Source organism: Neodothiora populina, assembly GCF_041146345.1.
Source record: "Neodothiora populina strain CPC 39397 chromosome Unknown canker_contig_6, whole genome shotgun sequence".
In the NCBI taxonomy this organism is placed as follows: Eukaryota; Fungi; Ascomycota; class Dothideomycetes; order Dothideales; family Dothioraceae; genus Neodothiora; species Neodothiora populina.
In genome coordinates, this window is record NW_027191414.1 from 778,631 (window position 1) to 803,765 (window position 25,135).

The 25,135-nt window shown below is 51.4% G+C and overlaps 8 protein-coding genes across 10 annotated transcripts; 5 read left to right on the plus strand and 3 right to left on the minus strand.

Moving 5' to 3' along the window:
• Window positions 1-385: 385 nt before the first annotated feature.
• AAFC00_005887 (uncharacterized protein) lies at window positions 386-2,454 on the minus strand (the record flags this gene model as incomplete). The annotated part of the gene is made up of 2 exons (XM_069345743.1): window positions 386-2,102; window positions 2,159-2,454. The coding sequence occupies 2 exons, from the start codon at window positions 2,452-2,454 to the stop codon at window positions 386-388; spliced, it is 2,013 nt and encodes a 670-aa protein (XP_069197944.1).
• A 2,332-nt stretch (window positions 2,455-4,786) lies between these two features.
• On the minus strand, window positions 4,787-12,387 carry AAFC00_005888 (uncharacterized protein; the record flags this gene model as incomplete). 2 transcript variants are annotated; one of them, XM_069348279.1, is made up of 5 exons in its annotated part: window positions 4,787-6,088; window positions 6,142-6,336; window positions 6,388-7,613; window positions 7,664-8,189; window positions 8,239-12,387. In XM_069348279.1, 5 exons carry the CDS (start codon window positions 12,385-12,387, stop codon window positions 4,787-4,789), a joined length of 7,398 nt encoding a protein of 2,465 aa, XP_069197946.1. The 2 variants fall into 2 exon arrangements, with proteins under 2 accessions (XP_069197946.1, XP_069197945.1); XM_069345744.1 differs by having other exon boundaries at window positions 8,239-11,265.
• A 267-nt stretch (window positions 12,388-12,654) lies between these two features.
• On the plus strand, window positions 12,655-13,051 carry AAFC00_005889 (uncharacterized protein; the record flags this gene model as incomplete). Of its 2 annotated transcripts, none has more annotated exons than XM_069345746.1 (2): window positions 12,655-12,921; window positions 12,971-13,051. In XM_069345746.1, the coding sequence occupies 2 exons, from the start codon at window positions 12,655-12,657 to the stop codon at window positions 13,049-13,051; spliced, it is 348 nt and encodes a 115-aa protein (XP_069197947.1). The 2 variants fall into 2 exon arrangements, with proteins under 2 accessions (XP_069197947.1, XP_069197948.1); XM_069347817.1 differs by having other exon boundaries at window positions 12,748-12,921.
• A 307-nt stretch (window positions 13,052-13,358) lies between these two features.
• Window positions 13,359-14,813, minus strand: AAFC00_005890 (uncharacterized protein; the record flags this gene model as incomplete). The annotated part of the gene is made up of 1 exon (XM_069345747.1): window positions 13,359-14,813. One exon carries the CDS (start codon window positions 14,811-14,813, stop codon window positions 13,359-13,361), a length of 1,455 nt encoding a protein of 484 aa, XP_069197949.1.
• Window positions 14,814-15,453: 640 nt separating this feature from the next.
• On the plus strand, window positions 15,454-16,309 carry AAFC00_005891 (uncharacterized protein; the record flags this gene model as incomplete). Its single annotated transcript, XM_069345748.1, has 2 exons — window positions 15,454-15,543; window positions 15,596-16,309. 2 exons carry the CDS (start codon window positions 15,454-15,456, stop codon window positions 16,307-16,309), a joined length of 804 nt encoding a protein of 267 aa, XP_069197950.1.
• Window positions 16,310-17,166: 857 nt separating this feature from the next.
• AAFC00_005892 (uncharacterized protein) lies at window positions 17,167-18,686 on the plus strand (the record flags this gene model as incomplete). Its single annotated transcript, XM_069345749.1, has 3 exons — window positions 17,167-17,226; window positions 17,304-17,406; window positions 17,470-18,686. The coding sequence occupies 3 exons, from the start codon at window positions 17,167-17,169 to the stop codon at window positions 18,684-18,686; spliced, it is 1,380 nt and encodes a 459-aa protein (XP_069197951.1).
• A 1,053-nt stretch (window positions 18,687-19,739) lies between these two features.
• AAFC00_005893 (uncharacterized protein) lies at window positions 19,740-22,059 on the plus strand (the record flags this gene model as incomplete). Its single annotated transcript, XM_069345750.1, has 2 exons — window positions 19,740-20,947; window positions 21,003-22,059. The coding sequence occupies 2 exons, from the start codon at window positions 19,740-19,742 to the stop codon at window positions 22,057-22,059; spliced, it is 2,265 nt and encodes a 754-aa protein (XP_069197952.1).
• A 644-nt stretch (window positions 22,060-22,703) lies between these two features.
• Window positions 22,704-23,803, plus strand: AAFC00_005894 (uncharacterized protein; the record flags this gene model as incomplete). Its single annotated transcript, XM_069345751.1, has 5 exons — window positions 22,704-22,775; window positions 22,936-23,040; window positions 23,239-23,447; window positions 23,521-23,618; window positions 23,712-23,803. The coding sequence occupies 5 exons, from the start codon at window positions 22,704-22,706 to the stop codon at window positions 23,801-23,803; spliced, it is 576 nt and encodes a 191-aa protein (XP_069197953.1).
• Window positions 23,804-25,135: the final 1,332 nt, after the last annotated feature.

Below are 25,135 nucleotides of genomic sequence, written 5' to 3' on the forward strand. Positions count from 1 at the left end.
GTTCTAGGACGGAAGCGATGGATGGATGGATACACACGATTAGGCAACTACCTTACCTTAAAACTTTCAATAACGGTTAGCGAGGGCGTGGGAAGGCAGGGCGGGTTCGTTTCTTGGTTCTTTTCTCTCTCATTCTGCGTCTTGACTGCTTTTGCGATTCTCTGCTTATTCTTTCTACTTTCTTTCTTTCTATTCCTTCCATTCATGGCGTTCTTTCGAGAAAGCGAGAATACAGCCTTTTTAATCCTCTCTTTTCCTTCGGTTGACCTGAGGTAATTGTCTGGCTGTCTGGTTGGATCTTGTAATTAATGAGTCGTGCTCAGGCCCCTTTTTCTATTTCTCTTCTTCTCTATTGAACTTCTTTATCCCTTTATCTCTAGATAATTCACTTCCTCCCCATATCCTCGACCACGCTCCAAAACCCCTTCTTCTGCTCCCCATCCTCCACATCAACACCAAGTCTCCACTCAGCATCGCGGCCCGCCCCACAACTATCCAGCACCAAGGTGCCCAGGCTTCCATCAACTCTCACAACGATCCTGCGGCTGTCGTCGCTGCTAGATACGATGCCTGTGCGGTCGTTGTATCTCCATTCCTTGCTGTTGCTGCCGCTGCTGCTGCTGCTGCTGCTGCTGTTGTTGTTGACAGAAGGAGAAGAGGAGGAAGATGAGGGAGGAGAAGAAGATGCGATTTGTTGGGCCAAGGAATCGGATAGCATGGCGTCTAGGTAGTCGACTAGGTCTTCGACGTCGGTGAAGTCTGCTGAGGAGGGGATGGTAGTGATATTGCCGTTCGTTGATGATAATGAGGGGGTAGTGGTGGGAGAAGAAGACAACGCCAAGTTGATGCGGCTGCCTAGGGCGGGCGTCAGACTCGACGTGTGGATGTGAAGGGTGAAGTCCGCAAAGTATGTTTCAGACGACGATGATGTCGAAAGTGACAGCGAGGCGCGAGAAGTGATGGGCTTCATCATGCGGCCGACGAGCAGGTGCATGTTCTCGGCACTGTCGCGCAATGACGACGAGTCGAGCTGTGTGCGCTTCATCGAAGCAGTGATGGAAGCGCGAGAGAGGAGCTTCTCGAGGCGGTCGAGGTGGGTGTCTATGGCTGCCGATAGGGACTGGTGGTGCAGGAGCGCCATCACTGGACGGAGGATGGGAGCGACGGGCGTGTCGTGGCGGGACAGAGCCATGGGTGGTGGAATCTGCGAGCGGCGTCGGAGTCTCTCTCTGTGCGTGTAGGACAACAAGAGGCGGAAGACGAGGGCGATGGCTTGAGCCTGCTGGATGTGATGCGCTTGTTCTTCGTCTGCGCTGGAGTCGATGGTGTCGGTTGATACCAGGTCGATAAGTACAGTGTCGAAAGCAGTGGACGCTGTCAGATGGCTTTGATGTGCGTCCAGTCGAGTCGGAATGGAAATGGTGGATCCACGCATCTCGACGCCGTAGGAGCCCAGGGTGCGTGATTCTCGGATGATATCATAGAAGAGCTCTTCCTCGTACAGCGAGTCTCTCGCAGCGCGGATTCGAGTTTCCAGCGTCGTTGCGGCATCGGCTGGTATCTGTGGCGGTGTGGAAGAAGCGATGACGCGCCCATTTCGTGTTGTGCGTACTCTGATGGTCTTGGAATCGTTGCCGAAGCCTTTGTCGAGCACAACATTTCCCGCTTCGTCTGCTCTGAGAGCGGCCAGACCTCGATCGCGGTATTCGCCCAGAGCCTCGAGGAAGCCGAAGCGCACGCCGAGGTTGTGTTTCTCGCGCGGCATACGGCAGATTGACCAGCCCTTTTCGCTGACCGACAAGACATTCTCCCAGTATCGCGTCTCGCGCTTGACCGTCTTCTGCAGCCGGGCCGCGGCATCGAGCAAAGAATCGGCGCAGTTCTGGAGCGAATCGATCCTCCAGCTACGCGAGATGGTTTCGTCCGTCGCTTGTGCCTCTTTGTCGACGGGCATGTTGCTCCACATGTCCATGCCCAGAGTGCCTGGGTTGACGAATTGTTTGAGGTGGGGAGACATGGTCAGCTCGGCCTGTTTGGGCGCGTCCTTGGAGAGCAGCAGCGACACGAAATCGAGGGCCATGAGGGCTTCGTTCTGGGCGGAACTGGAGGCAGAATGAATTAATAACGTCGAGTGATGAGACGATGGAGGAAGTGATACGCTACGTGGCCCACCATCTCCATCCTTGCAGCCTGTAGTTGCTCGCGCCGACTCCCGCCATCCGCGTCTTGAGCCTGAGCCTCGACGGCGCCATCTTCCTCGTCATCTGTGTCCGAACTATTGTCCTGTCCTTCGTCGGCGGCCATCTCAGCTTCCAGTGAGGCCTCGGTCATGTGTCTAAAGTGGCCTCGTTCATCGTAGATGCGGCCCAGGATGGCCTTGAGGGATGCGGCATCTTCGTCGTGACGTGCTGCCGGCAGCAGGGCGGACGGTAGAGTGTGCAGAGACTTGGCCATCCCTGCTGAAATGCTCAATGGGCAGCGAGGTGGTGGATTGCGTTGGACAAGAAGCTTACGGAGAGATCGTCAGAAACACGCTCTTTAGAGTTGCGGGGCACATGCAATGCATCACGCTAGAGGCTCGGGCCGCGCTGCTTTACAGTAAGACACCCTGAACCCGGATGACATGGCTGTGGCTCAGGCACAACACAGCATCTATCTTACAGAGTCTATCTTTACCTCAAGGTTACTAAGGTACCTCGCATTGCATTGGGATAAGATTGACATGCGATACGTGATCATGATACCATGCCTGTTACTTACTTGATCACAAACGTCTCCTCATCAACGTTCACTTTCATCGTTCCCCACGTGCCGTACCTTCTTCTCTAGCTGCTCTCCGACGACTCGGAGATTGTCTTACTTCCTCCCGGCCTTAGCCCAATCATCTCAACTTTCTGCCATTGGCGCACAACTCTGAACCAGACCCAGTCGAGCGCAACTGCTCACTTCGACCCATCCAATCATGACGACTCGCTACCGTGTAGAATGTGTGTACACCATCTCTATAACGCTCTGAGTGTTCCAAGTACTGACGGCCATTGCGATTCTCCCAGATGCCCTCAAGGTTTGTGACTTTAGCCTTCTATTCCAGGAATGATCAATGTCCATTCGCTAACAATTCCACCAGACCCATCGAAGGGATCAATTGGTAAGTGTACATGTACAGCAGACGATTGACTCATCATATACTACATCTCGCAACTCCTGCTGTTCGTTCTCGATACTGATTCCTACCAGATAGAATGGATCAAGGGACTATTGGCTGTGCCCTTCGTTCTACTCTCCCAGCCGACTGGAGTATTCGAAAAGGACCGTCCAAACGTCCGAACCATGGCCGCGAACGCAAATGGTCGATATGCGCAGATCATGGCTGACGTGGAAGACCTCATTGAGGACCACATTGCACACCAAGTGTCTGATACACACTTACATTCAAAGCTCAAACATCTTGTGCCCAGTGTCGGCATTTTCTTCACTTCTCTGCCCCTGAAGGAAGCCTTCCTGTGGCAAGACGAACGACGTTTCATCAGTTCGCGCCGATTCGTCCCTCCCAGTTTCAACGATATTCGTCTTACTCTCAATACTGCTCAGGTCATGTCGCTAGTGAAGCAAGGCGGGCCCAAACTCATGACTTTCGATGGTGATGTGACGCTCTATGACGATGGTCAGTCCCTAACCAAAGACAACCCTGCCATCCCTCGATTGCTATACATGATGCGCAACGGCATAAGGATAGGTATAGTCACGGCTGCCGGTTATGTCGAATCTGCACGATACTACGAGAGGCTTCACGGCCTATTGGATGCCGTAGCAGCGTCAGATCTGCCTGAAGACCTCAAAAAGAACCTTGTCGTCCTTGGTGGCGAGTCCAGCTATTTATTTCAGTTTGATGGCACAAGATCCGACCGGCTTGTACGCATCCCTCGTGAGCGTTGGGAGCTCGAGGAGATGCGCAGCTGGACCGAAACCGACATCACTGAATTGCTTGACCTGGCCGACTCAGCTCTCAAGACATGTGTAGACTCGATGAACCTGCATGCAGACATACTGCGCAAAGAGCGCGCGGTCGGCATAATTCCCCGCGCAGGCTTCAAACTCTCGCGCGAACAACTGGAAGAAACCGTGCTTGTCTGTCAGAAGATCCTGGTAAGACAGCACATATGCATTACCAAGCCCCTGTCGTGCATGCGAGTGACTGACGAAGTAAAAAAACAATCAGGAAATGTCAGCCGTCGGCCGCAGACTGCCTTTCTGCGCTTTCAACGGAGGAAACGACGTCTTCATAGACATCGGCGACAAGTCGTGGGGTGTGCTGAGTTGCCAGCGATACTTTGGCGGCATCGAGGCTAAGAACTCGCTGCACGTCGGCGACCAGTTCCTTTCTGTCGGCGCCAATGACTTCAAGGTATGCAAGAACTGTCACGCCGCTGGTTAGGATCCGTTCCACTAACGTGCGCAGGCTCGCATGAGCTCTTGTACGGCTTGGATCGCCTCGCCTGCCGAGACGGTGGCTCTTTTGGACGAGCTTACGGAGCTCGGCAAGACTCACGGGACGAACGCCCCGAAGTGATGGTAAAGGAAGGCAGAAGGAGCGGTTTTCAAGCATTCCTAATCATCACGAGTCTTTGTTGCTGATATGCCGATGCATATAGCTAGGTAGCTACCCCTGAAATCACGTCTCTAATCTTGAATTCATCCATAGCGTCGTATTCTCTATATCATAATATACATATGTAGATATACATATACAATTACCATCATCCCTACTCGATCTCCTCCGCCCTTGTCATAGAAATGCACACCAACCGATATACATCTGACACAGATTCCACGGATCGACCGCCTGCGTGATCAGCGCATCGACATGCCCCTCGACACTCAACGGCACACTCTCACCCTTGAGAAAACCCCTCAACTTACCACTGACGCTATCGAGCACCTCCTGAGGCGTATCCGGCACACCGGGTATCGTGCGCTTCTTCCTGCCCACAAAGTCCGTCGTCGGGTCATAGACGAACGTCTCGAGGATGTTCATGAGCGTATCCTGATGCTGCCTGAGGAGCCCCAGGGTCAACTCCGCCGCCTTGCGGAACGGGCCCTCGTAGCCGTACGCGCCCATGGCGTCGACCATGTTGTGCGTCAGTCGGAACGGCACCACCTCGGGCTTCTCGAACGTCAGCCCTTTGTCGAACAAACAGTTAAAATCCACGTGGAACACCCCGCCCGTCCCTTCTTGCAGCAGGATGTTCTCGCCGTGGCGGTCGCCTAGCCCTAGTACGTGTCCGACCATCGACATCACTGCTGCTGAGCGCGCGTAGCGTATGCGGGCTGTGAACCAGGTTTCGGGCTCGGGGAACATCTCCGCGAACCATTCGTACAGCACGGGTGGGAAGATGGGCAGGATTTGTTCTTTGAAGATGCCGACGTTGGCGGGGTCTTTGCTGGCGTCGCTGAGCAGGACGCGCAATTGGTTGTAGTTTGGCTGTATCCCTTTGCGCTGGTAGAGCTTGAGCAGGATGTCGCGGAGGGGCTTGATTCCCTCGACCCATTCGATGGTGCCGGATTCTTCGCTCAGCGGGGTCACGCCGTAGGTTTTGATGTAGAGGCGTCGTTTGCTTGTTTCCGCATCTCGCTTCAGCGCTCGGTTGATCATCGTGTTGAATTCCATTAGGCGCTGGTCTTTGCGCAGGTCGTCTTTCGGCTTGCACAGCAGGCCGTATAGCTTGCCGTCTGATCCCCGCACAGATAGCTTGCGCGGTCTTTGAAGTGAACTGAGCACTAGGACGTCGTCGGAGAAGCCTGCGATCGTCACTTTGTCTTGTGCGAAGGGCACAAACTTGCGGATGTGATGTGCCTCCTGGACTACAGGGGTGTTGGCAATCAATGTCGACTCCAATGGTATGACCAGTGGACTGGGCGCTAATTTGTGGTTGAAACTCAGGTCCTTGGAGAGGCTGACGTTTGAAGCTCTTGATTCGATATGAATGTCGCATGCTTGGAGGAGTCCATCGGACAGTTTTTGACCCTGTATGATCATCATGCGCAGATCTATTCCAGGAGTGTCCAAGTGGTTGCGGTTCTTGGGATCCTTCAAACAAGTCAGATATGCAGTCGATTCTTGCACAGTGATACTCTACCTACCTTGAGTCGATTGAGGATAGCAGCTCCGCGATTTGCCCGTTCCGGTGAAGAAGACTTGATTACCGCCAACAGACTCCAAAGTGCCTGGCTCGGATGGGTAGAGACGATTTTCGAGATCATCAGTGCGAGGACCTCGTAGACACTAGGGTTCGGGTGGCTGATGCGGGATATCATTTGAGGCAACGCATTGTAGAACTAAATCACTGTCAGTTTCTGATGATCAGTCTCAAATACGAGCCGACTCACAATATATGGCGGTATGCGATCAAAGTATTTCTTTATCTGCTTGTGCACAGATTCAAGGTAGCGATTGCGCCGAGTGAGAATCTCTGTCTGCGGATCACCTCGTGCCTTGGTCATACAGTCTGCTCCAAGATCGAGCCAGAGCGTTATGATCTTTGGAATGGTCTGATACCAGTATTTTGACCCGAATGGCACTGATCGCAAGTAGTTTTCTATCACCAACTTGGTCATCTCACCGGACACGAAAGCATCGGACTGTTTCCCAGGTGGCAAGGACTTCTCAGCCTCCAGAATCTTGTTGTAGTGCTTGCCAAGGTAGTAATGGCCTTTCTCCCACCTAGCATGATACTTAGCCGCGTACTGATATCTAGTAGTGACCTCTGCAGTCTGAGTTTGTCCCGATGCGTCGAGCCATTTTGCAAGAAGAAGGTGCGCTCTCGCCGAAAGCATGTTTTGTTTCTGCTGACTTTCTGCCGGGTGACTGGGGTTCTGCATACGCTTGCTGTATGTTGCGAAGACGTCCGAAGCAATGGCACCTTCGAGACTCTGGATGGCTTGTCGATGTTGACCGTCACGCCAGAGCAGCCGCGCATGCTCGATTTTTCCGGCATCGTCGCCACATTCGAAAGCCTTGAGCACTGCATAATGAGCGCAGCTGGGAACATTGGCCTTGCGCGCTAGTCGTGCTGTCGTCAGCCAGGATGACCCGATGTCAATTTTGGTGAAGTCGATAGCAGAAAGTCCCATGACAGCTCGGCGGATGCCTAAAAGATATTGTTTGTCTGAGATATACGAGCCAATGACAGCCAACCTTCTGTCCATAGTTTCTAGCAGTGAAGATATGCCTTTCTCGTCCGTCTTTTCATGGCCAAAGCCGCTGAGCGCTTCCATTTCGTAGACGGCATGCAACCTCAACAATATATCATGGCATGATTGCAAAGAGGCCGCAGCAACACTTGTCATACTCTTGACTGTGGTGTCTCGAAGGTCAGTAATTGTTGCCTTGACTGCATCGTTGTCTTTCCTCTGTAGTGCCAGAAGGAATTTAGCAACACCCGTGTCAAAGTTGCTGACACCTTGGTTGGAAAGCTTTTTCAACTCGTCTCGTAAGTGGTCTAATCGCCCAGTCGACCAAGATGATTCCAGGACGAAGGAGGAGATTCTCGAATCGCACTGTCCTTTTAAGGATGCTTCTTTGCTGTAATGAGACGCATATCGCAGGACTTGATCTGAGATCTGTTAGCAGCGCTCCTCAATGCCTTCACATGTTGAGACCTACCAAGTTGGCCCGATTCTCGTAAGCAACTCAACAACTGTGCTTGAACATTGGTCTCGTTTGGGGCCTTTTCCAGCTCGATCTCGTACCAGCTCTGTGCCGCTGACCATCGACCTGCCCTCCTCTGCTGGAATGCTTGCTGCTCAGGACTCAAGATGTTAAGATGAGCAGAGATCCCGTCCAGCCCATCAGGCTCGTCGATGTGAGCATATATCGAGTGCAGGCGCTGGAACAGTGCATCTTGCTCAGAAGGTTCTTTGTTCGAGGTCTGTTCCTGTTCGCGCATGGAATATTCCCAGTGATACAGAGCGCGAGCATATGACCCACATTCCATGGCACGTTTTGCAATGATGTCCGCTGGAATAGACTGTATGACTCTTTCGACACTTGAGATTTGTCCAAGGTCTCTCGCCTCATCGAATTCTGACGGTGCATGACCAGCGCGGGCTGCTGCTGTGCGGGACACAGTCATGGTGCGTTTCTTTTCCTGTACCCATTTGGACATGTAATCTAGCACGGCAAATACATTCTGTAGAGATGTCAGTAAACGCGACGATGTAATTATTCAGGGTACATACCTCGCTACATTGTCGAAGGACCTCCTTTTTTGGCTGTAGGTCTGATTCGGTAGACAACACAACCAGCAGCTCATCTGCAATGTCTTTTGTCTCTTGCTCAGTGCCGCCAAGGACAATGTTCAGCGCAACGTACGGCAGCAAGAAGCTGGCGATTGACAAATCTCGGCCTCGCGTAACGCGTGCAAGGGTTGGAAACAGCATCTCTGCATTGTCGCCTTTGCCTCGCCATAGCATATCATAAACCCATGTCTGGAGCCAGCTACTGTGTGTCGAGTCTTGAGAGAACACAGTGCCAGTGCGCTTGTCAGGCTCGATCTTGGTCATAGTTTTAACCATATATCTAGAACTCAGAAATGGTGTCAATGTGTTGCGAACGCTGGCGGGCATGTCGATCCATCGTGTATATGCTGGGCTGGCTTGAGAAGCTCTCAACCTGACGGAAGCGACTTCGTTAAAACCACAGAAGCGGACAAGCTCCTGCATAACCCACGCCATAAAGCCTTGAATCCGGGTATCAGTGCTTGACTTGAAGGCAGGAACGATGACATCTTCAAGCATGATCGCAACCCAATCTATGACTTCCGAAGCCTTCTCGAAGTTGGACAATACCAGCACCTGCCTTGTCGTGCTGGAAGCATCGATCCGATTGGGATCAAGACAACCAACAACGCCTAAGCATTGAGCTGAGAGTGCCACCATATCCTGCCTATGCGGCGTGTATTTGGTGCAAACATCAAGAAGAGCGCGGGTGACGTCCGCTATCACCGCCTTCGGCTGTTCGCTCACTGTCGCTTCATGAATTATGCTCTGGTTCTCCTCTAACCATGGCACCAACTCTTTGAGTGCGAGGGCAACGATAGAGGCATTGTCATCTAGCAGTCGTTGGACGAACGCACGAAGATGTGTCTCTGGCAATTCACGCTCTTTTAGTCGTTGGATCTCAGACTCGAACTTGGACAATAAAGGGATTGCAGCCAAGGACGGAATCGTTATAACTTTCTCTCTTATTAGATTACTGTGAGATTTCAGCATCTCCCCCATACAATCATAAAGAGCTTGTTGAGTCTCGGTCGATAGGTCAAACCAGTGTTCGACCACTAATGCGAAGGTTTGGTCAAGCACGTCGACCACATCGTTGCCATCCAGTGTTGAGACCAAGGAGATCCAGGCTGACAGCGCTGCATCTTGTAATCCTTTCTGTTGTGCCGCCGATTGCAAGCACGCTCGAATCTGAGGCAGAGCGATTATGATGTTCTTCTGTGCTAGTTTTATCATCTGATCAATCGCCATAATGCAGCGGTTTTTCTCTGATAAGTGCAGTGAAAGTGTGTATTCGATAGCATTTGTGAATTCCGTCATAATACCTAGAACGTGAGCTTCAAAAAAGCTAGCCATCATCTTACTGCCTTTGCCGCTAGCTCTCCCTTGACCGGGACTTCGTTCAGCGATCACAGCGAATTGTTGGATAGCGTGGTATATCCTCGTCAAACCCGACTGGTCTTCGTCGGCCGCGGCTTTCAGCATCTCACAAGCTATGAGCACGGGGTCGAGTTTAATGAAACCTGCTAAGTCACTATTCCGTAGACCCGGAGCGACATCCGTCAAGTGGTTCATTGCACTCTGCTCGACGTCAGAAGATGGCTGAGCCAGCAGATAGGCGAGAACGGCAGCGAGATTGGATGGAGGCGACAGAATTATGTCTTGAATACTGGTGTCGGGACCTCGCGCCATAGCTATGCGCTGGAGGACGTCTGTTTTCTTCGTGAAAACGAGGAAAGGAATGGTCTCGCGTTGAGTGAGTACAAGAAAGCTGTTGATTCTCATTTCGAGAAGCTCTGCGAGCTGTTGAATCTTTTGAGGTTTAGTGATGATATCTTGTACCACTGCTATAGCGATGCTTCGGTAGTACGAGCGCAGGAGCGCTTGCGGCGAAAGCGACCTACTTTCGGAAACCCCTTCCAGCTCACTGAAGGCTAGGGCGCATACCAGTGAATTGGGATGACCGAGATAGTCAACCAGGCGAAGCAGTGCCAGATTGAGCTCCTCCTCACCGCAGACCATAGCGATCTGGCCCCAAGTCAATATCAACGTTTCATGGTGGCAATTTGCGTCTTGTGCCGAGAACGTTCGGAGAAAATTCAATGCGAGTCGTCGGTTGTTGTCACGCAGGCTTGGTGGTAGATTCTCCCGTAAAAAAGCCACCAGTGTTCGTCCAGCAGCAATGCGTAGCTCTCGCGATGAGCTATAGAGGGAGCGCAAACACCACTGAGCGAACAAGGATTGGTTAAGGTCCAGATATGTAGCGTCAACAGTATGCATAACAAAGGACCGGATCGCTAGCATGGCAAGTACTCGTTCCTTGCCCGATTTCTGCAGTTCAGGGCTCTCATAAAGCTCGTTGAATATCGATGCTACTTCTTTGCAGTCATTTTCCCGAGCGCTGCCATCCCAGGTGAGGCATGGCCGGCTAAGTAAGCGCCTGTCTGAGTGGCATGCCGCGCATCTACCTTTCTTGAAGGAGTCTGCACCGGCGCAAGGACAAGCACCTAACGTTTGCCATAATTGTCTACGGTCAGATTCGCTCAAGGCAGCATAGCAGGGTCGTGCAACGTGGGACAAGCCATGGATGCCAGCATCAGTATTACTGCCAAGTAGCATGGCTAGTCGACGTAACAGGTTGTCATAAAAACTTTTAGTCACAGTCTCGCCAGAGCCATTGTGCTCGCCTATTTGGCGTAGTTTGCGCCGTTTGAGCGGGTTCGTCTCTATGTTCTGAGAATTGCCGGGGTCCTTGTTGACTGTGACATCCGCCATGATAGCATCACCTTGTTCATCGGAGTTGTTACTCGCCCATATTGGTAGGTCTTCCCCGAGCTTAAGTAGCCACTGGCGTACAGCAGTCGCAAGGTTAGCTTGCGCTTGCTGAAAGTGAAGTTGATCGGAAGTGAAAGCGTGTAACGCAGGTAAGAGGAACTCTCGAACCACCATCTCCTCGAGCCCCTTTTGGCCGTGCAAGACGGTTTGCATGATAGTGCCAAGCTCATGCTGAACTTCACTGCTAAGAGGGCGGTTCGATGAGGCCTGCAAGAAGCCTGAGCAGCATTGACAGAATCGAAGAAGGCTTTGACTATATAGATGCTTGGCCTCTGTGTGATGTACTGAGGTACTTGAAATCACATGAGCATAGCATTGCAAGGTCCGGGTTGTCAGGTCCTCAAAATTCAGACTGGTCTCGAGGTAGTCGCGGTGTCTGAGTAAGAGTATGGCGAATGCTGGCATGATGTCGAGGACCCAATTCTGCAGGCCTCCCATATCAGACCGCAGCTTGGGGTGCGATACTTGCCGGGATGATGCTATTTCCACTGCGCAATCAAGAATCATGAGTAAAAGCTTGAAGGCAGAAACGCCATCATTCACCCCAATTTGATGTTCTGGCTGGAAGGCCGACGTTTGGTGTACCTCAGGTCTAAGTGACACCAAGCTTCTACGAGGAGGTAAACTTATTGCTATGGTCCTGGGCCATGACAAAGAACGACACGTCTGTAGAACGGTCATGAGATCAGTGACACTGTCCTGCATCAAGCCGAGCAACGCATGGCTATATGGCCAATGTTCCAGCGTCCGGTCGAGACCTTGAACCATACATCGTAGCAACGACACCAGACGAGGTCGTAAGGAAGCACCCTTGGGATGAATGGACAAAGAGAATATCCTAGGAAGAAGCAGTAACAGCAGATGTGTCTGTGGCTGTGCATGAACGAGATTGTCATATAGCAAGACGTCTGGCTGTCTTGCTATCACAGACTCTATAACAGCAAGACCATCGAGAGCCTGAGGCAAGAGAACATCCCATTGTGCAAAGGGATTATTTTGTAGTATGACATCCACACCAGCTTCAACTACAACTTGAACAAGTTTATAATTGACATCGACATCCGTCTCTGGAGCCAGAGTCTCGCTAAGAATCTCCTGGAGAAGCTGCCGGAATGTTGCGACGTCATCTACCTGTCGTGACCCACGGGACACTTGAGCATGGTTTTTGACAAGCTGTGCTGCGATGGTTGATGGAGGAGGCGCATCTGGTGGAAACTCATCGCCACTGTACAAGGACTGGTTGCGAGCATTCGGCAAGCTCAGTCGTCCTACCATTCTGCCGAATTATTTTGCAAGTACAAGTGCTCATACCTGTCATTCTCTCAACGAAACGCCTTCATTTGTAGTCTTCTGTGGTGATGATCAAAACATGTAGATGTAGAGCAACGAGATAGAAACTATACCGCGGCCAAGCGCGTCGCGACATCACGTGCTGTCTGAAAGTGCTTCGGATGCGTTGGAACTCTTACCAGGCATCGTCGGATTGAACTTCTCGACAGACTTGCTATATACCATCTTGCATAACATACTTCACTGTACAACATGGCGATTTTTCCAGCTAAACGTTTCAGGCCCAGCTCATACGAAGCATCGTTGCCTTCCAAGTACAGGGCAGCGCTTGCAAAACACCCGTTCATGCTATTCGGTTTACCGTTTATCGCAACTATGGTCCTGGGATCGTTCTTCCTCACACCCGCAACTGCTATAAGATATGAAAAGCATGACAGAAAGATCAAACAGTTGAGCAAGGAAGAGGAGCTCGGAATCGGAAAGGACCGTCGAAGAATCGATCTGAAGGAGGAGTACTATGTAAGGTGGCCATCGCCTGTTATCAGGTTCATCAAGCTAACCGACGAAGAAACTTGCTGCAAAGGACTTGGACAACTGGGAGCAGAAGAGGGTCAAGAGACTACCTGGAGAACATGATGGTATCCTCTAAGTTGCCTCTTTGTTTATGAGCTTATGGCGCATTATGAAGTATGGTCATAGAGAAGCTACAGAACACCAATAAACGCAGCTCTGCGACAATGCTCCGTCGAAGAGTTTTACACAATACCATCAAGCTCTTTATAAAGCACATGTTCGGGATATATCTATCTATCACCCAACTCCTCATGATGGACCACATGGAGCAGGAATCCAAGGGACAAGGCTACCGGTCAGGTGGTGCCCCTGGCCGACCTACACAACCAGCGTCTGCATCACCAACCGGACCCACTAACAGGCACCGCTTAATGTACAGTAGCCTAGGCCCGCAACGTTGGGAGAGATTTTCCTTCTTTCTCATATCCTTTCAGCCTCCTGGCTTTCGCATCTTCCATGCGCGCAACAGCATCCTCAAACTTGATATCAGTCACACTGGAGACGTCAACCTGTTTTTCCAGACCGGACTTGGCTGCGATCCATGTGCCGTTGGTCTCAACCTTTCCCTCGACACACGTCCTGCAAAAGGTGCCCCATGACTTCACGCATCGGGTACTCGTCTGTAGGGTCGGAATAACCATGGCGAAACAATGTGGCATGGCCTCATACTGCTCCCACTGCACTACCACACCTTGGCTAGCCGCTCGGACGGCAACAATTGCATCTTCGTCGGTCAACAATTCTTGCCCAGTCTCAATCCACATCGGAGGCGAACCCGTCCAATTCGACGCGGCAAGAGGAGAAACAAGAGGGTGCGTCATAAGAGAAAGATCACAAAATATGTCACCTCGGGGAGGATTCGTTGGCCAAAGATCGTCCTGGGGGAACTTTGCAAAAGTGTCGTGGCTCGCAGGTGGAAGATAATCGAATTTCGCGTTATGGTCCAGAGACGGCATCGCACGGCTGATGTCAAACCAACCACTGTTCGCTGTGACTCCAGCGGGCAGAGGAACTTCGACCTCTTTTCCATGGTATTGCACAGTGGGAGTCGAAGATGATGTGCGATGAAGTTGAAGCAGTAGCTGGAGTAGCGCGAACACGACGTTGCCTCCAGCGCTATCCCCAGCGAAAACGATCTCGTTAGCCGGAACCGGTTCGTGTAACGCATTCTCGGGAGGATATAGCAGGTAGAGGTAGGAATTTAGTGCGTCGAGTAGTTGCGAAGGAAATGCATGCTTAGGTGCCAGTCGATACCCAACAGACATCGCTCGTCCGTTACTCTCTTCAACAAGCCGGCGGACCGACTCTCTATGAGTACCAAATGAGCAGAGATAGTACGCGCCTCCGTGGAAATAGAGAATAGTAGTCTTGCTTGTGCGCGCTGGATCATCCATCATAGAAGCGTAGCGTTCTTGGTCGGAGGCAGCGGGTGATTGCTCATGAGGCCGGGCACTACTGCGATGACCCGTCCACTCCACGTCCAAGGCGTCCAGACTCGGCTTGACATAAGCCTCGGTGCCATCTCCCAAGTCCTCGATTGCCTTGAAAGTCGCCGCTGTAAGAGTCTCCTGCTCCGGTACTGGTATCACGGCTTTGGCCACCCATGTATTGTCCTTTACGCCAGGGTCCTTCAGTGTCCGTTGTTGTATCTTTCCGATAGGCTGTAACTTGTTACTCGGATCCATCAGGGAGCGAAGCACATGCACTGTCATTTCGGTGCGAAAATCCCATTTCGTCGAGTTGGCCGAATATCCCAGCGAGTGAACGAGAGCGGCTCTCGCTATGCCAGGCACTCGCGGCACAAAGAACTTGAGCAGTCCTGACGGAGAGTCGTCCATTTTCTTTTTGGTAGTAGTCCTGCTCTTTGTCTTGAACTACTGTGAACCTATGATATTGCGGCCAGAGACTTATGTTGGATTAAGGGGTGGTTTTGTAAAAACAGAATTCATAAAAGGTAGATATCTAGATGGTATATGATCGAAACGTCATGCGCCTCGGCTCAAGGCACATGCCCACGGGGGAGGCGGTTCAATGGCAGCAGTAGCATAGCGATCGGTGCCCGTTTGCTCTAGTGCACACGGCATAGCTTATTATCCATTGAAGCCGTACCGACAGCATGTAGACTGTGAGCCGTCTCAAGCAGTTCTTACGAAGCGGTCCATTTCGTAGTAGTAGACAATGATCTATCAACATTTGCATGTTTCTCGGGGGTGGAAGCTCCGCATGATAATGCATGGATGCATAGGTAGTGCTCGCATACATCAATGCATAAAGTTCGGAAGTGGTCCGGATGTTGTCCCCCATCTTCCCCACCATGCCATCATTGCTCGAACGAACATGAGAATGAAGAGGCTTGGGATGATAAATAATACTTCGCTTGTATACAATACTTTCCACAATTGTAGCTTTGCATCATCTCTTCTCCCAAATACTTGACATCATCAATTTAACATCCTTCTTGTGCTATCCTCTTCAAAGATGCCTTTCCTACAGGTGAACTACAAGCGCGTCTACTACAAGGACTGGGCGCCGGCCAATGGAGCTACGGCTAAGGGAACGATCGTAATGGTAAGAACTCTTACTCCGGATCATATCACAATGTATCTCTGACAGTCTGAAGAGCCACGGCCTTGGGTCGAGCAACAACTACTACACAGCCGTCGTTCCTTCTCTGACGGAACAAGGGTACCGCTGCATCTGTCCTGATACCACGGGCTCCGGGCTGTCGCCATATTCCCAGGTCGAGCAGGATGTACACAGTCTGGCATCTGATGTTATAGCACTAATGGACGAACTCAAGATCGAAAAGGCGACCTTCGTTGGGCACAGTATGTCTGGTATGACCGGTCCTGAGCTGGCGGCGGAATGGCCCGAGCGTATCACTGGGATGATACTTGTCGGACCCGTGTGGCCTTCTGCGGATGTGACGAAGGTGTTTGAAGCTCGCGTTGATAAAGTTGCGGAGGAAGGCATGGATCCAATGGCCGATACTGTTCCCTACGCAGCAGTGGGCTCGAAGGCGCAACGAGTGCATTCAGCCTTCATCAGAGAGCTGGTTCTGGGTATGGATCCCGCGGGTTACATCAGCCTGTGCAGAGTGGTCGCGTATGCCTACAAATCCCCTCCGCAATACGCCAAGGTAAAGTGCCCCACCCTCATCATTGCGGGCGATGAGGACAAAAGCGCCCCTCTACCAGGTTGCAAGAACATACTAGAGAACATAAGCTCCACGGACAAGAACATGACAGTCTTGGATGGGGTCGGACACTGGCACTGCATTGAAGCGCCCGAAAAGGTTGGCGAGTTGATGGCGGATTTCATGAAGAGACACTAGATTGTGTGGGGAGATAAGGCAGATTACTGGCAGGACATCAAATTACAGCTGATAACGAAATAATTGACGGAAACTCTGCGCGCAACTCGTACGATGTTGTCTCTTACTGTGATCCTACAGTGAAAGCGCAATCACATAGATTTCATGCAATGTACTGTACAATAATATACAGTATCTGCGCATGTCTGGTCGGCAATGCGCAGTCGTCTGCAGGAACACCCGCAAGCTAAGCCTGAAGTAGCAGTCTGAAGTACTGGTACAGCGTGTCAGATTGTACTCCGTATAGAGGCCAAGAAAGTCAAGTCCTACTGTGACAGGCATCACTCTGACTTAAGATAAACACATCGATAAGACAACGAAAAGGGCAGCGGTATATTGTTCATCCAAGCAGAAGAACGAGATTGCGGATGGTGAGAATAAAGGTTTGCTGCAGATTGTGGACACGTCCTCGGAGCTTCAAGGTGGGATGCGATGCGGTGAACGGACGGGCTTGCACTTGCAGCGACAAGGGCCAACAATTTTCACTGACGTTGAAATCGGACCATGTTTTTAGCGCCTCGTGGGAAATCCAGGGGTCCAAGTTAGCTGCTACCAGATGCGCTACAAAGTGTTTTGATGCCCGTATCGTGTGTCAATCTTCTTGATTGTATTTGTGCCTCTCTCCCTTGCTTCCCTCGTTGACTTCCAAGTGTTCGTGACTGCCAGATCTGACGCCGGTCAAATCAAGATTCTCTCTCTTCTCCTTCTTCGTACAGCAATCAAACGCTCTCACAAAGAAATCGCTGTACTGCACTAAACAGTCCACGCGCAAGTAAGGAATTGATCACCAGATCGCTTCCTCAACAATACCATTCAACATGTCTGCAAGACCTCAGAATGTCGGCATCAAGGCCATTGAGCTTTACTTCCCTAGCCAGGTAAGTGCGCTTGCGGCGGCAGCTGATTCGCCCGCCCATGGAACTTCTGAGCGGCCAGCTGATACTGTAGCCTGTAGTGTGTAGACCAAGCCGAGCTTGAGAGGTTCGATGGAGTCAGCGCTGGAAAGTACACCATTGGCCTCGGCCAGACCAAGATGAGCTTCTGCGACGACAGAGAAGGTCCGCCGATCTATACTTGAGTGGCTGAAGACAGCTCACGGGACTGACTCGAAATGTTCACAGATATCTATTCTCTTGCTCTGACCGCTGTCTCTTCCCTCTTCCGCAAGTACTCAATCGACCCCAAGAACATTGGCCGCATGGAGGTCGGCACAGAGACGCTCCTCGACAAGTCCAAGTCAGTCAAGTCTGTCCTGATGCAGCTTTTCGAAGAGTCTGGCAACTTCGATGTCGAGGGAGTGGACACGGTCAACGCTTGTTACGGCGGCACCAACGCACTCTTCAACGCCGTCAACTGGGTCGAGTCCTCAGCTTGGGACGGCCGCGATGCCGTCGTTGTTGCTGGTGACATTGCTCTTTACAAGAAGGGCGCCGCCAGACCCACCGGCGGTGCAGGTTGCGTCGCCATGCTCGTCGGCCCCGACGCTCCTATTGCCTTCGAGCCTGGTCTCCGTGGCAGCTACGTCACTCACGCATACGACTTCTACAAGCCTGACCTCACCAGCGAGTACCCCATCGTCGACGGTCACTTCTCCATCAAGTGCTACACCGAGGCTGTGGACGCCTGCTACAAGACCTACAACGCGCGCGAGCAGAAGGTCAAGGCGCAGGCAAACGGCAGTGCCAACGGCTCTCACGCCGAGTTGGACACTCCTCTCGACCGCTTCGACTACATGTGCTTCCACGCCCCTACGTGCAAGCTTGTCGCCAAGTCGTACGCTCGTATGCTCTACAATGACTACCTCACCAACCCCACAAGCCCAGTCTTCGCCGATGTGCCTCCTGAGCTCAGAGACATGCCCCTCGAGCAATCGCTCAGCGACAAGACTGTAGAGAAGACCTTCATGGGACTCTCCAAGAAGCGCTTCGCCGCCCGCGTCCAGCCCGCCGTCGAGGTCCCCACCATGTGCGGCAACATGTACACCGCATCCGTCTACGCCTCGCTAGTCTCCCTCCTCGCCAACGTGTCGTCGGCAGACCTCCAGGGCAAGCGTGTGGGTATCTTCAGCTACGGCTCCGGTCTCGCATCGTCTTTCTTCTCGCTCAAGGTCCGAGGCAGCACCGAAGAGATGCAGAAGAAGGTGGATCTCCACACCAGACTCGACTCCCGCAGGGTGGTCGCACCTGAGGTTTACGATGAGATGTGCAACCTCAGAGAGAAGGCACACTTGAAGAAGAACTTCCAGCCATCCGGCAGCGCCGACACTCTCTTCCCTGGTACTTATTACCTCACTGACGTTGATGACATGTTCCGAAGGAAATACGCCATTAAGCAATAGATGGCAAAGATACCTTTAAGATAAGCGAGAGGTTGTGTTATGCGAGTCGATGCGGCGGGCAGTTGACCCGAGAAAGGTCCTGCAAGTCAGTGTAGGCGGCGGGTCAGGGACGAGATCAAGACTACGGTACTAGATGAAATAGGATACTTAGCCCGAAAATTCACACACGGTAATGCCATCATGCCACCCGGGTAGCAACTCCTGGCCTCAGCACAGCGCAGCGCAACATGGAGTAGGAGCGAACAGAGCTTTATTATAGTGGTGATCGACAGACAATCAGCTTCTCGAGCGTTACACAGGAACATGGCTGTGCACAAGCCAAGTGGACGGTAGTGTGTGGTTTTTCTGTACGGGTGTGTATATGTGTGTGTGTGCAGATTCTCTGCATCTTGTGTATCACAATCACAATATTTACCACTTTGCCTGTATCATAGGCGACCGACACAGGGCGTCGGGGGCCTCATTACTGATAAGGTACTGTGCCTTATGTCTTCTACTGTAAAGTATGTGGGCGGGGCGGGCGGCCGTGGAGTTTCAGGCGTGTCGACTTGGTCCACACTGACCAGACTCTCTGTCTCTCTGTCTCTCTCTCTCTCACACACTGTTACAGTAGATTAATTAACTCGGATTTGCTTCACCAGTTCCAGAGTTCTCCATGGCCATCGACTCACTGGTGCCAGTGCTAAGCAGAGTAGCCGAGGCGGAGTGTGTTTAGCGTGCGATCAGAGCGATAGGGAAAAGGCAATGGCAGGCACTGGTCGAACGTGCCGTCAGTGGCTTGGCGCGAGGATTCCAGGCAAGCGCCAACCTTAATCAGCGGTTTTCCCTCCTGAACGACAAGCCGTGTCCGTGACTTCCTCTGCATCACGATATTCGTACCTGATCCGCCCACACAAATCCAACCATTCACTCGTTAATCGCCATCATTCGAATCCCTGCTCCGACACCAAAACCATCGCCATCCACAACTTACTACCCCGAAATTCCACTCATTGACCCGGTTGTGATTTTCTCGACGTCTCCAAAGGGGTGTCAACCGGCGCGCTCCGGACAATGGAGCGAAACAACGCGCACACACCGCACGACAGTGTCGACGTCTTCGACGATGAATTCGCAGTAGACGGCATGGATAGGGTTGCCGATGGTTTCGCACCGGGACGCATTCACAGCAGCAGCAGCAGCAGCAGCAACACCAACAACAACAACAACTACTCAGGCCACGATGATCACGACGACGATGACGATGACGATGAATTCGAGGAAGAGCCCGCCATCCGCAGTGTTGCCGCCCAGATGGTCGAGACGCCGACGACACAAACACCGACAGCCACCACGGCATCACCATTGTCGCGTTTCGCAGCCAACAGGAACAGCATGAGGAAGTCGCGGGATATGCAGAATCCGTTCAGGAGCGTGGAAGACGAAGATGACGATCAGTCCCTATCTGGACGCACTCCCAGCATTCGATCGCAGTCAACAGTCGCCTATGCACCTGGAAATTATCACCGATCCCTCTCCTCGACTTCATCTCGTGCCTTTGCGCCGTCGACCAATCCACTCAGTGGACCCAGTCATCCATATGCCATGTATCCCCAAGGAACAAATCTCGCCCGCACTCCGTCAATCTCTACCGTGTCCACAGCCCGCGCTCCTCAACGGCCGTTGATGGCCGAGCAGGGCCCGACCCATCCATACAGCATGTATCCACAGAATGTGTCCGAAGATCTCGAGGAAACGCAGGATCACGGCACACCGGACGTTCAATCTCACATCCCCGTTGGTTTCCCTGGCAGGACGCAAGCCTTCCGCAGACAACAGGGTCCCGAAGGAGAGGAGCACGACATCATTGGGGTCGATGGACACACTGAGCAGCTCCCTCCTTATTCCGAATACCCGGAAGATGGCGCTCCCAAGCATATAGTCATCCCTCAACCTCTCGCTGTAGCCGCGTCGTCAAGTCGAACGCAACTCAGTTTGCCTCTTATCCCTAATCAACCGCAAAGTATGGCCGACGCTGGTACGCGAGAGAGCAGCCAGATCTACACAAACATGGAACAGATGGAGTCGAACGAATCTAGCAATGCAGCGACTGCCAAGTCCTGGAGGGAGAAATCTTGGAGAGAAAAGCGAAAGACCAAGTTCTGCGGTATCCCTTTCTGGTGGCTTTTACTTTCGTTAGGCGTCCTTGCCTTTATTGCTACAGTGCTCGGCGGCGCCATAGGAGGCTTCATGTCTGCTCAGAAGCGAGAGAACGAGAAACAGTATGTTGACCACAGATGCTGATCGTGATATTTGCATTGCTAATCCTTGCTCCAGTAATCCGAAGGGACTGCCCTCCTCGACGTCTTTACTCGATGCCTCTCCTATTCCAACATCGTCGATGGGTGCTCCACCGCCGACAGGAACCTACGCGCTGACACTCGGGATGCCCGAAGAAACGCGCTCTGCTTGTCTCACGAACCAGAGCTATGCTGCTGCCTGGGATTGTAACATCCCGGGTCCTCCGGCACTCGCCATCAGTATCCAGGAGACATCCACGAGCTCCGGAAGTTTCGAGGGTGCTTGCTTGTTCGACACGTCCGACTACGACGACTACACAAACTTCAGTTATGGCACTCAAACTCCCAGTACAAGCTTCTCTCAGTTCATCGCAGTGCAGGATAACGATGATCCGGATCGGGGACCGGCTTATTATTTCCAGGCCTTGTACGACAAACTCGTCATCCTTCCGCAGAGCTCGCTTCCGTCACCCTATAGTCAGCCAGAGAAAAGAAGCCCTTGGTTCACAGGCGAGTCGGACTGGTCGACACGTAAGCAGATTGCCGCAGGCGAGAAGCCGTGGTTCTGTTATTGGAACGGTACCATGCTCGAGGGATTCATCTATTCGGCCAACTACACGGACGACTCAAACAGCAGCGCCGTCAACCCTGCTTCTATTACTTCTTCTCTTTCCTCGACACCTACTTCTTCATCTTCTTACTTCACTACAACCGTCTCCGGTGTTTCCACAACAGCAACATTGACTGCCGCATCCGCAACTTCTGCCACCCCGTCTCCCTACTCTAGCACTAATGCAGAACGGGGTCCTGACGGCGATGCTTACGATGAGCTTCCATCGTTCGGCCGTCTCGTCAAGATCGAGGAGCGCCGCGTCCAGAGCAATCTCGCGCCGTATTGCCAGCTCATGCAAATCCTCGATGATGGTACCGCCGGTGCTGTATCAGACGCAGATGGCAACCCGATCAGGATTACACTTGGGGAAACAGACCCGACCTATGGCGCCTACCAAAGTTCTTCCTCTTCTTCATCAGGCTCTTCACGTCGTGATAGAGTTGCAGGCGGCTGCCACTGTCAATGGTGGAGTGAAGTATAATGCGACGGCATTGCCTACGAACGACTTATTTCTACGACTTTACTCCTTAGCGAAACCTCTTGTCTTTCATCATTCATTCCTTACCATTTTTCTTATCGTTCTCTTTAGCGCTTTTTGTAGGGTGCAGGCGTTGGTGCCCGACAACATGGGTTTTTGTTTATCTTTACTGGAGTTTACTTAGCAACGCCGCTAGAGGCGAGGAAAGGTGAACCGGAGTTAGCCTGTTGGCGACTGTCACAAAGTGTCGGTCTAGCAATATCCCCATTTTGACGAGGTTACGGAAATCGAACGAACCTAGAACGCGTCAGCTAAAAATACGATCTTCAAGATCTTTCATCAGAGCGAGCTTTCCATATGCGATGGTGATGCACCTGTAGTACTATGTCAGTCGTCTTGGTTATTTGTGTTGTGGCTGTGTTGTAGCGGTTGCTGTATATGCGTACGTCTGAAACGACGCAAATCGCACCTTCTCCAAACTTTTTTCTCGGACGCACGTCACTTGATAGTCATCATACAAGGATCATTCGTTGATACTTTGACCAAATGCAATCAATAAGGATTGCCTAGGGTAAGAGCTTGTCGTCAAATAGTCGTTTTCATACACAATCATTTAATTGAGACGACCCGAGCCCAGCCGTGGAAGCATGAACGTCCTCAATTGCGAGATCGAAAATCGCCCGTACCATGAAGCATTCATGCGCGAGGCCATTGACATGGTGAGTCGCCTTCTTCTACTCAATCTAGTTATGGCCTTGGACCATCTCAATCGAGCACCCTCCGCACCAACAGTCGTCGTGCGAAAGGATAATGCCATGTTATACAAAGTGTCTATGATCTGATGTAAAAAATGGATTTGCTGATGGGTCAGCCTCGCAGGCTGAACTGGCACTGAAATCTGACGAAACACCTGTTGGATGCGTCTTTGTTCGAGATGGCAAGGTGCTCGCCAGGGGGATGAATGGCACTAATATCAGTATGAACGTGAGTACTGTCTGCTTTTGTGTCTTTGTTCTTCCTCTTCATCGTTTCAACTCCATCATACACGGCCTTCAATGATGGCCTTGAAAAATCAAAATCTTACACATGTCCCGATGTACTTTTACCACAGGCATAACATGTCTGGCACACGCCATCATCGGATCTGCTCATCTGCAGAACGCCCTGCTCATCTATACGCAGGGAACCCGTCATGCCGAATTTGTTGCTCTGAGCCAGATACTGGCTGAACATCCGCCATCTGTCCTCCAAGACACCGACCTTTACGTTACTGTCGAACCATGCATCATGTGTGCCTCCACCTTGCGCCAATTTCGGATCCGTGCCGTGTACTTTGGCTGCTTGAATGATCGTTTCGGTGGATGCGGCGGTGTTATGCGGGTTTGTGATGAGTGAGTTCTAGTCTACCTCACCACGGCTGAATTAAAACCGTCGATGAGGGACGTGGCTAATTCTCCTTTCTAGCCCGAGTGTTGATCCTCCTTATCCGATCTATGGTGGTATCTACAGAGAAGAAGCCATCATGTTACTTCGCCGCTTTTACGTCCAGGAAAACGAAAAGGGTGAGTACTTGTCGGGTCTTTCCTGGTCGCTGTATCTGCAGTGAAGAAAGTGTGTTGCGTCATTCATGATCTAGGCTAATCGTCTTGATACAGCGCCCGAGCCTAAGCAGAAGAAAAACAGAGAGCTGAAGACTGAGATCCTGCCGGTCACGGTTCAGATTCCCTCTCCGCAGCTCGGAGAATGAGCCTCAAGCTTGCATAGGTGTCTCATCGTGGATCGAATGCGTATGCAGCATTTGAGAGATCCACGATGGATCATTACAGAAGCACAGCCATCACTTGAGGCACGTAGTTAAGTTCTCGAGTGACGCATTTTTGCGACCTTTGATCGACAAACCGACATGATGGGTGATCGTCAATTTGTCATGGCCTCAGAAAGGTCCACCTACTTCAGATGTCTTCTCGGACGTCAAGGCGGCTCAGTAACAGTATCTACTACGGAAAACAGCGCACCACAACCAGCGCAGTCTCAATCGCAAAAACAGACAGCAGCATAGGGGGAGGCGAATTCATATGGGCAAAGTGTATAAAGAGCAGAAACACAAGTCCAATCACGTCGAGGAGGAAGGATTCTGACGAAGATGAGGGGCGAATACGGAGTTCCATAAGATACCATACTTCTTCGTCTGGTGCTAACAACACCAATTGAAGATGAAGTCTCACTCGATCAGAGATGATCCAACATCAACTCTTCTTTATTGACAAAGAGCTGTTCTCTCCATAGTTTCTCGTGTGACCATATATATCATGCCTCGCACATAACCTCGTCTTCCTCGCTGCCTTCTTCACCTACATGATATAGATATCTACCTAGTCATCTACTAAGCAGTGAAAAGACCCCAACCCTAATCAATCCATCTTCACCACTTGTCACTCTTTTCCGCCGAGAAGAATTACCTAGGATCCATATTGTTTCTGCCCCTTAATAAGTACGAAGGAACCCTCAAGGGCAAGAAAGAGATGATTTATAAGACCCAGAAATTATAGATCGACTGACAAGGTAAAAGATGGCTGTGGACTACCGATCTCAGGGAAGAGCAGGGAAAGGTGAGGTTAGCGCTCGCTGTGAATAAGAAAAGACAGAAGGGGATGGATGTTGATTAGAGCAAAGCTTACTATAGGCAAGCAAGCTCGTTATCAGGGTCGTTGGGGATGAGGCAAAAATCACATCACACCTACTTTTGTACATACATATATACAAACGCACATGGCACGCACGAATCGATCTTTGTGGCTCGAGGATCCTCGTTTCCTTTTTCTGCTTTGCTCTCTGTTCTGTTCGTTCATACAGCTTCTTCTCGTGCCACTAGCAAGCACTACACTGACTACCACCCTCTCTCTGATCTCTCTTCTCTCTACCTAGAGAAACAAAGCAGGAAATAACTTGTAGATAAGAAAAGGGAAGAAGAGGATATGATACTTTGTTGAACAGTATATGAAGGGATGACAAATAAAAAGGGAAAAGATAAAGATAAAGATGAAGATAAGAGACCGGGATGACAAGGCCCTTTTCTTTT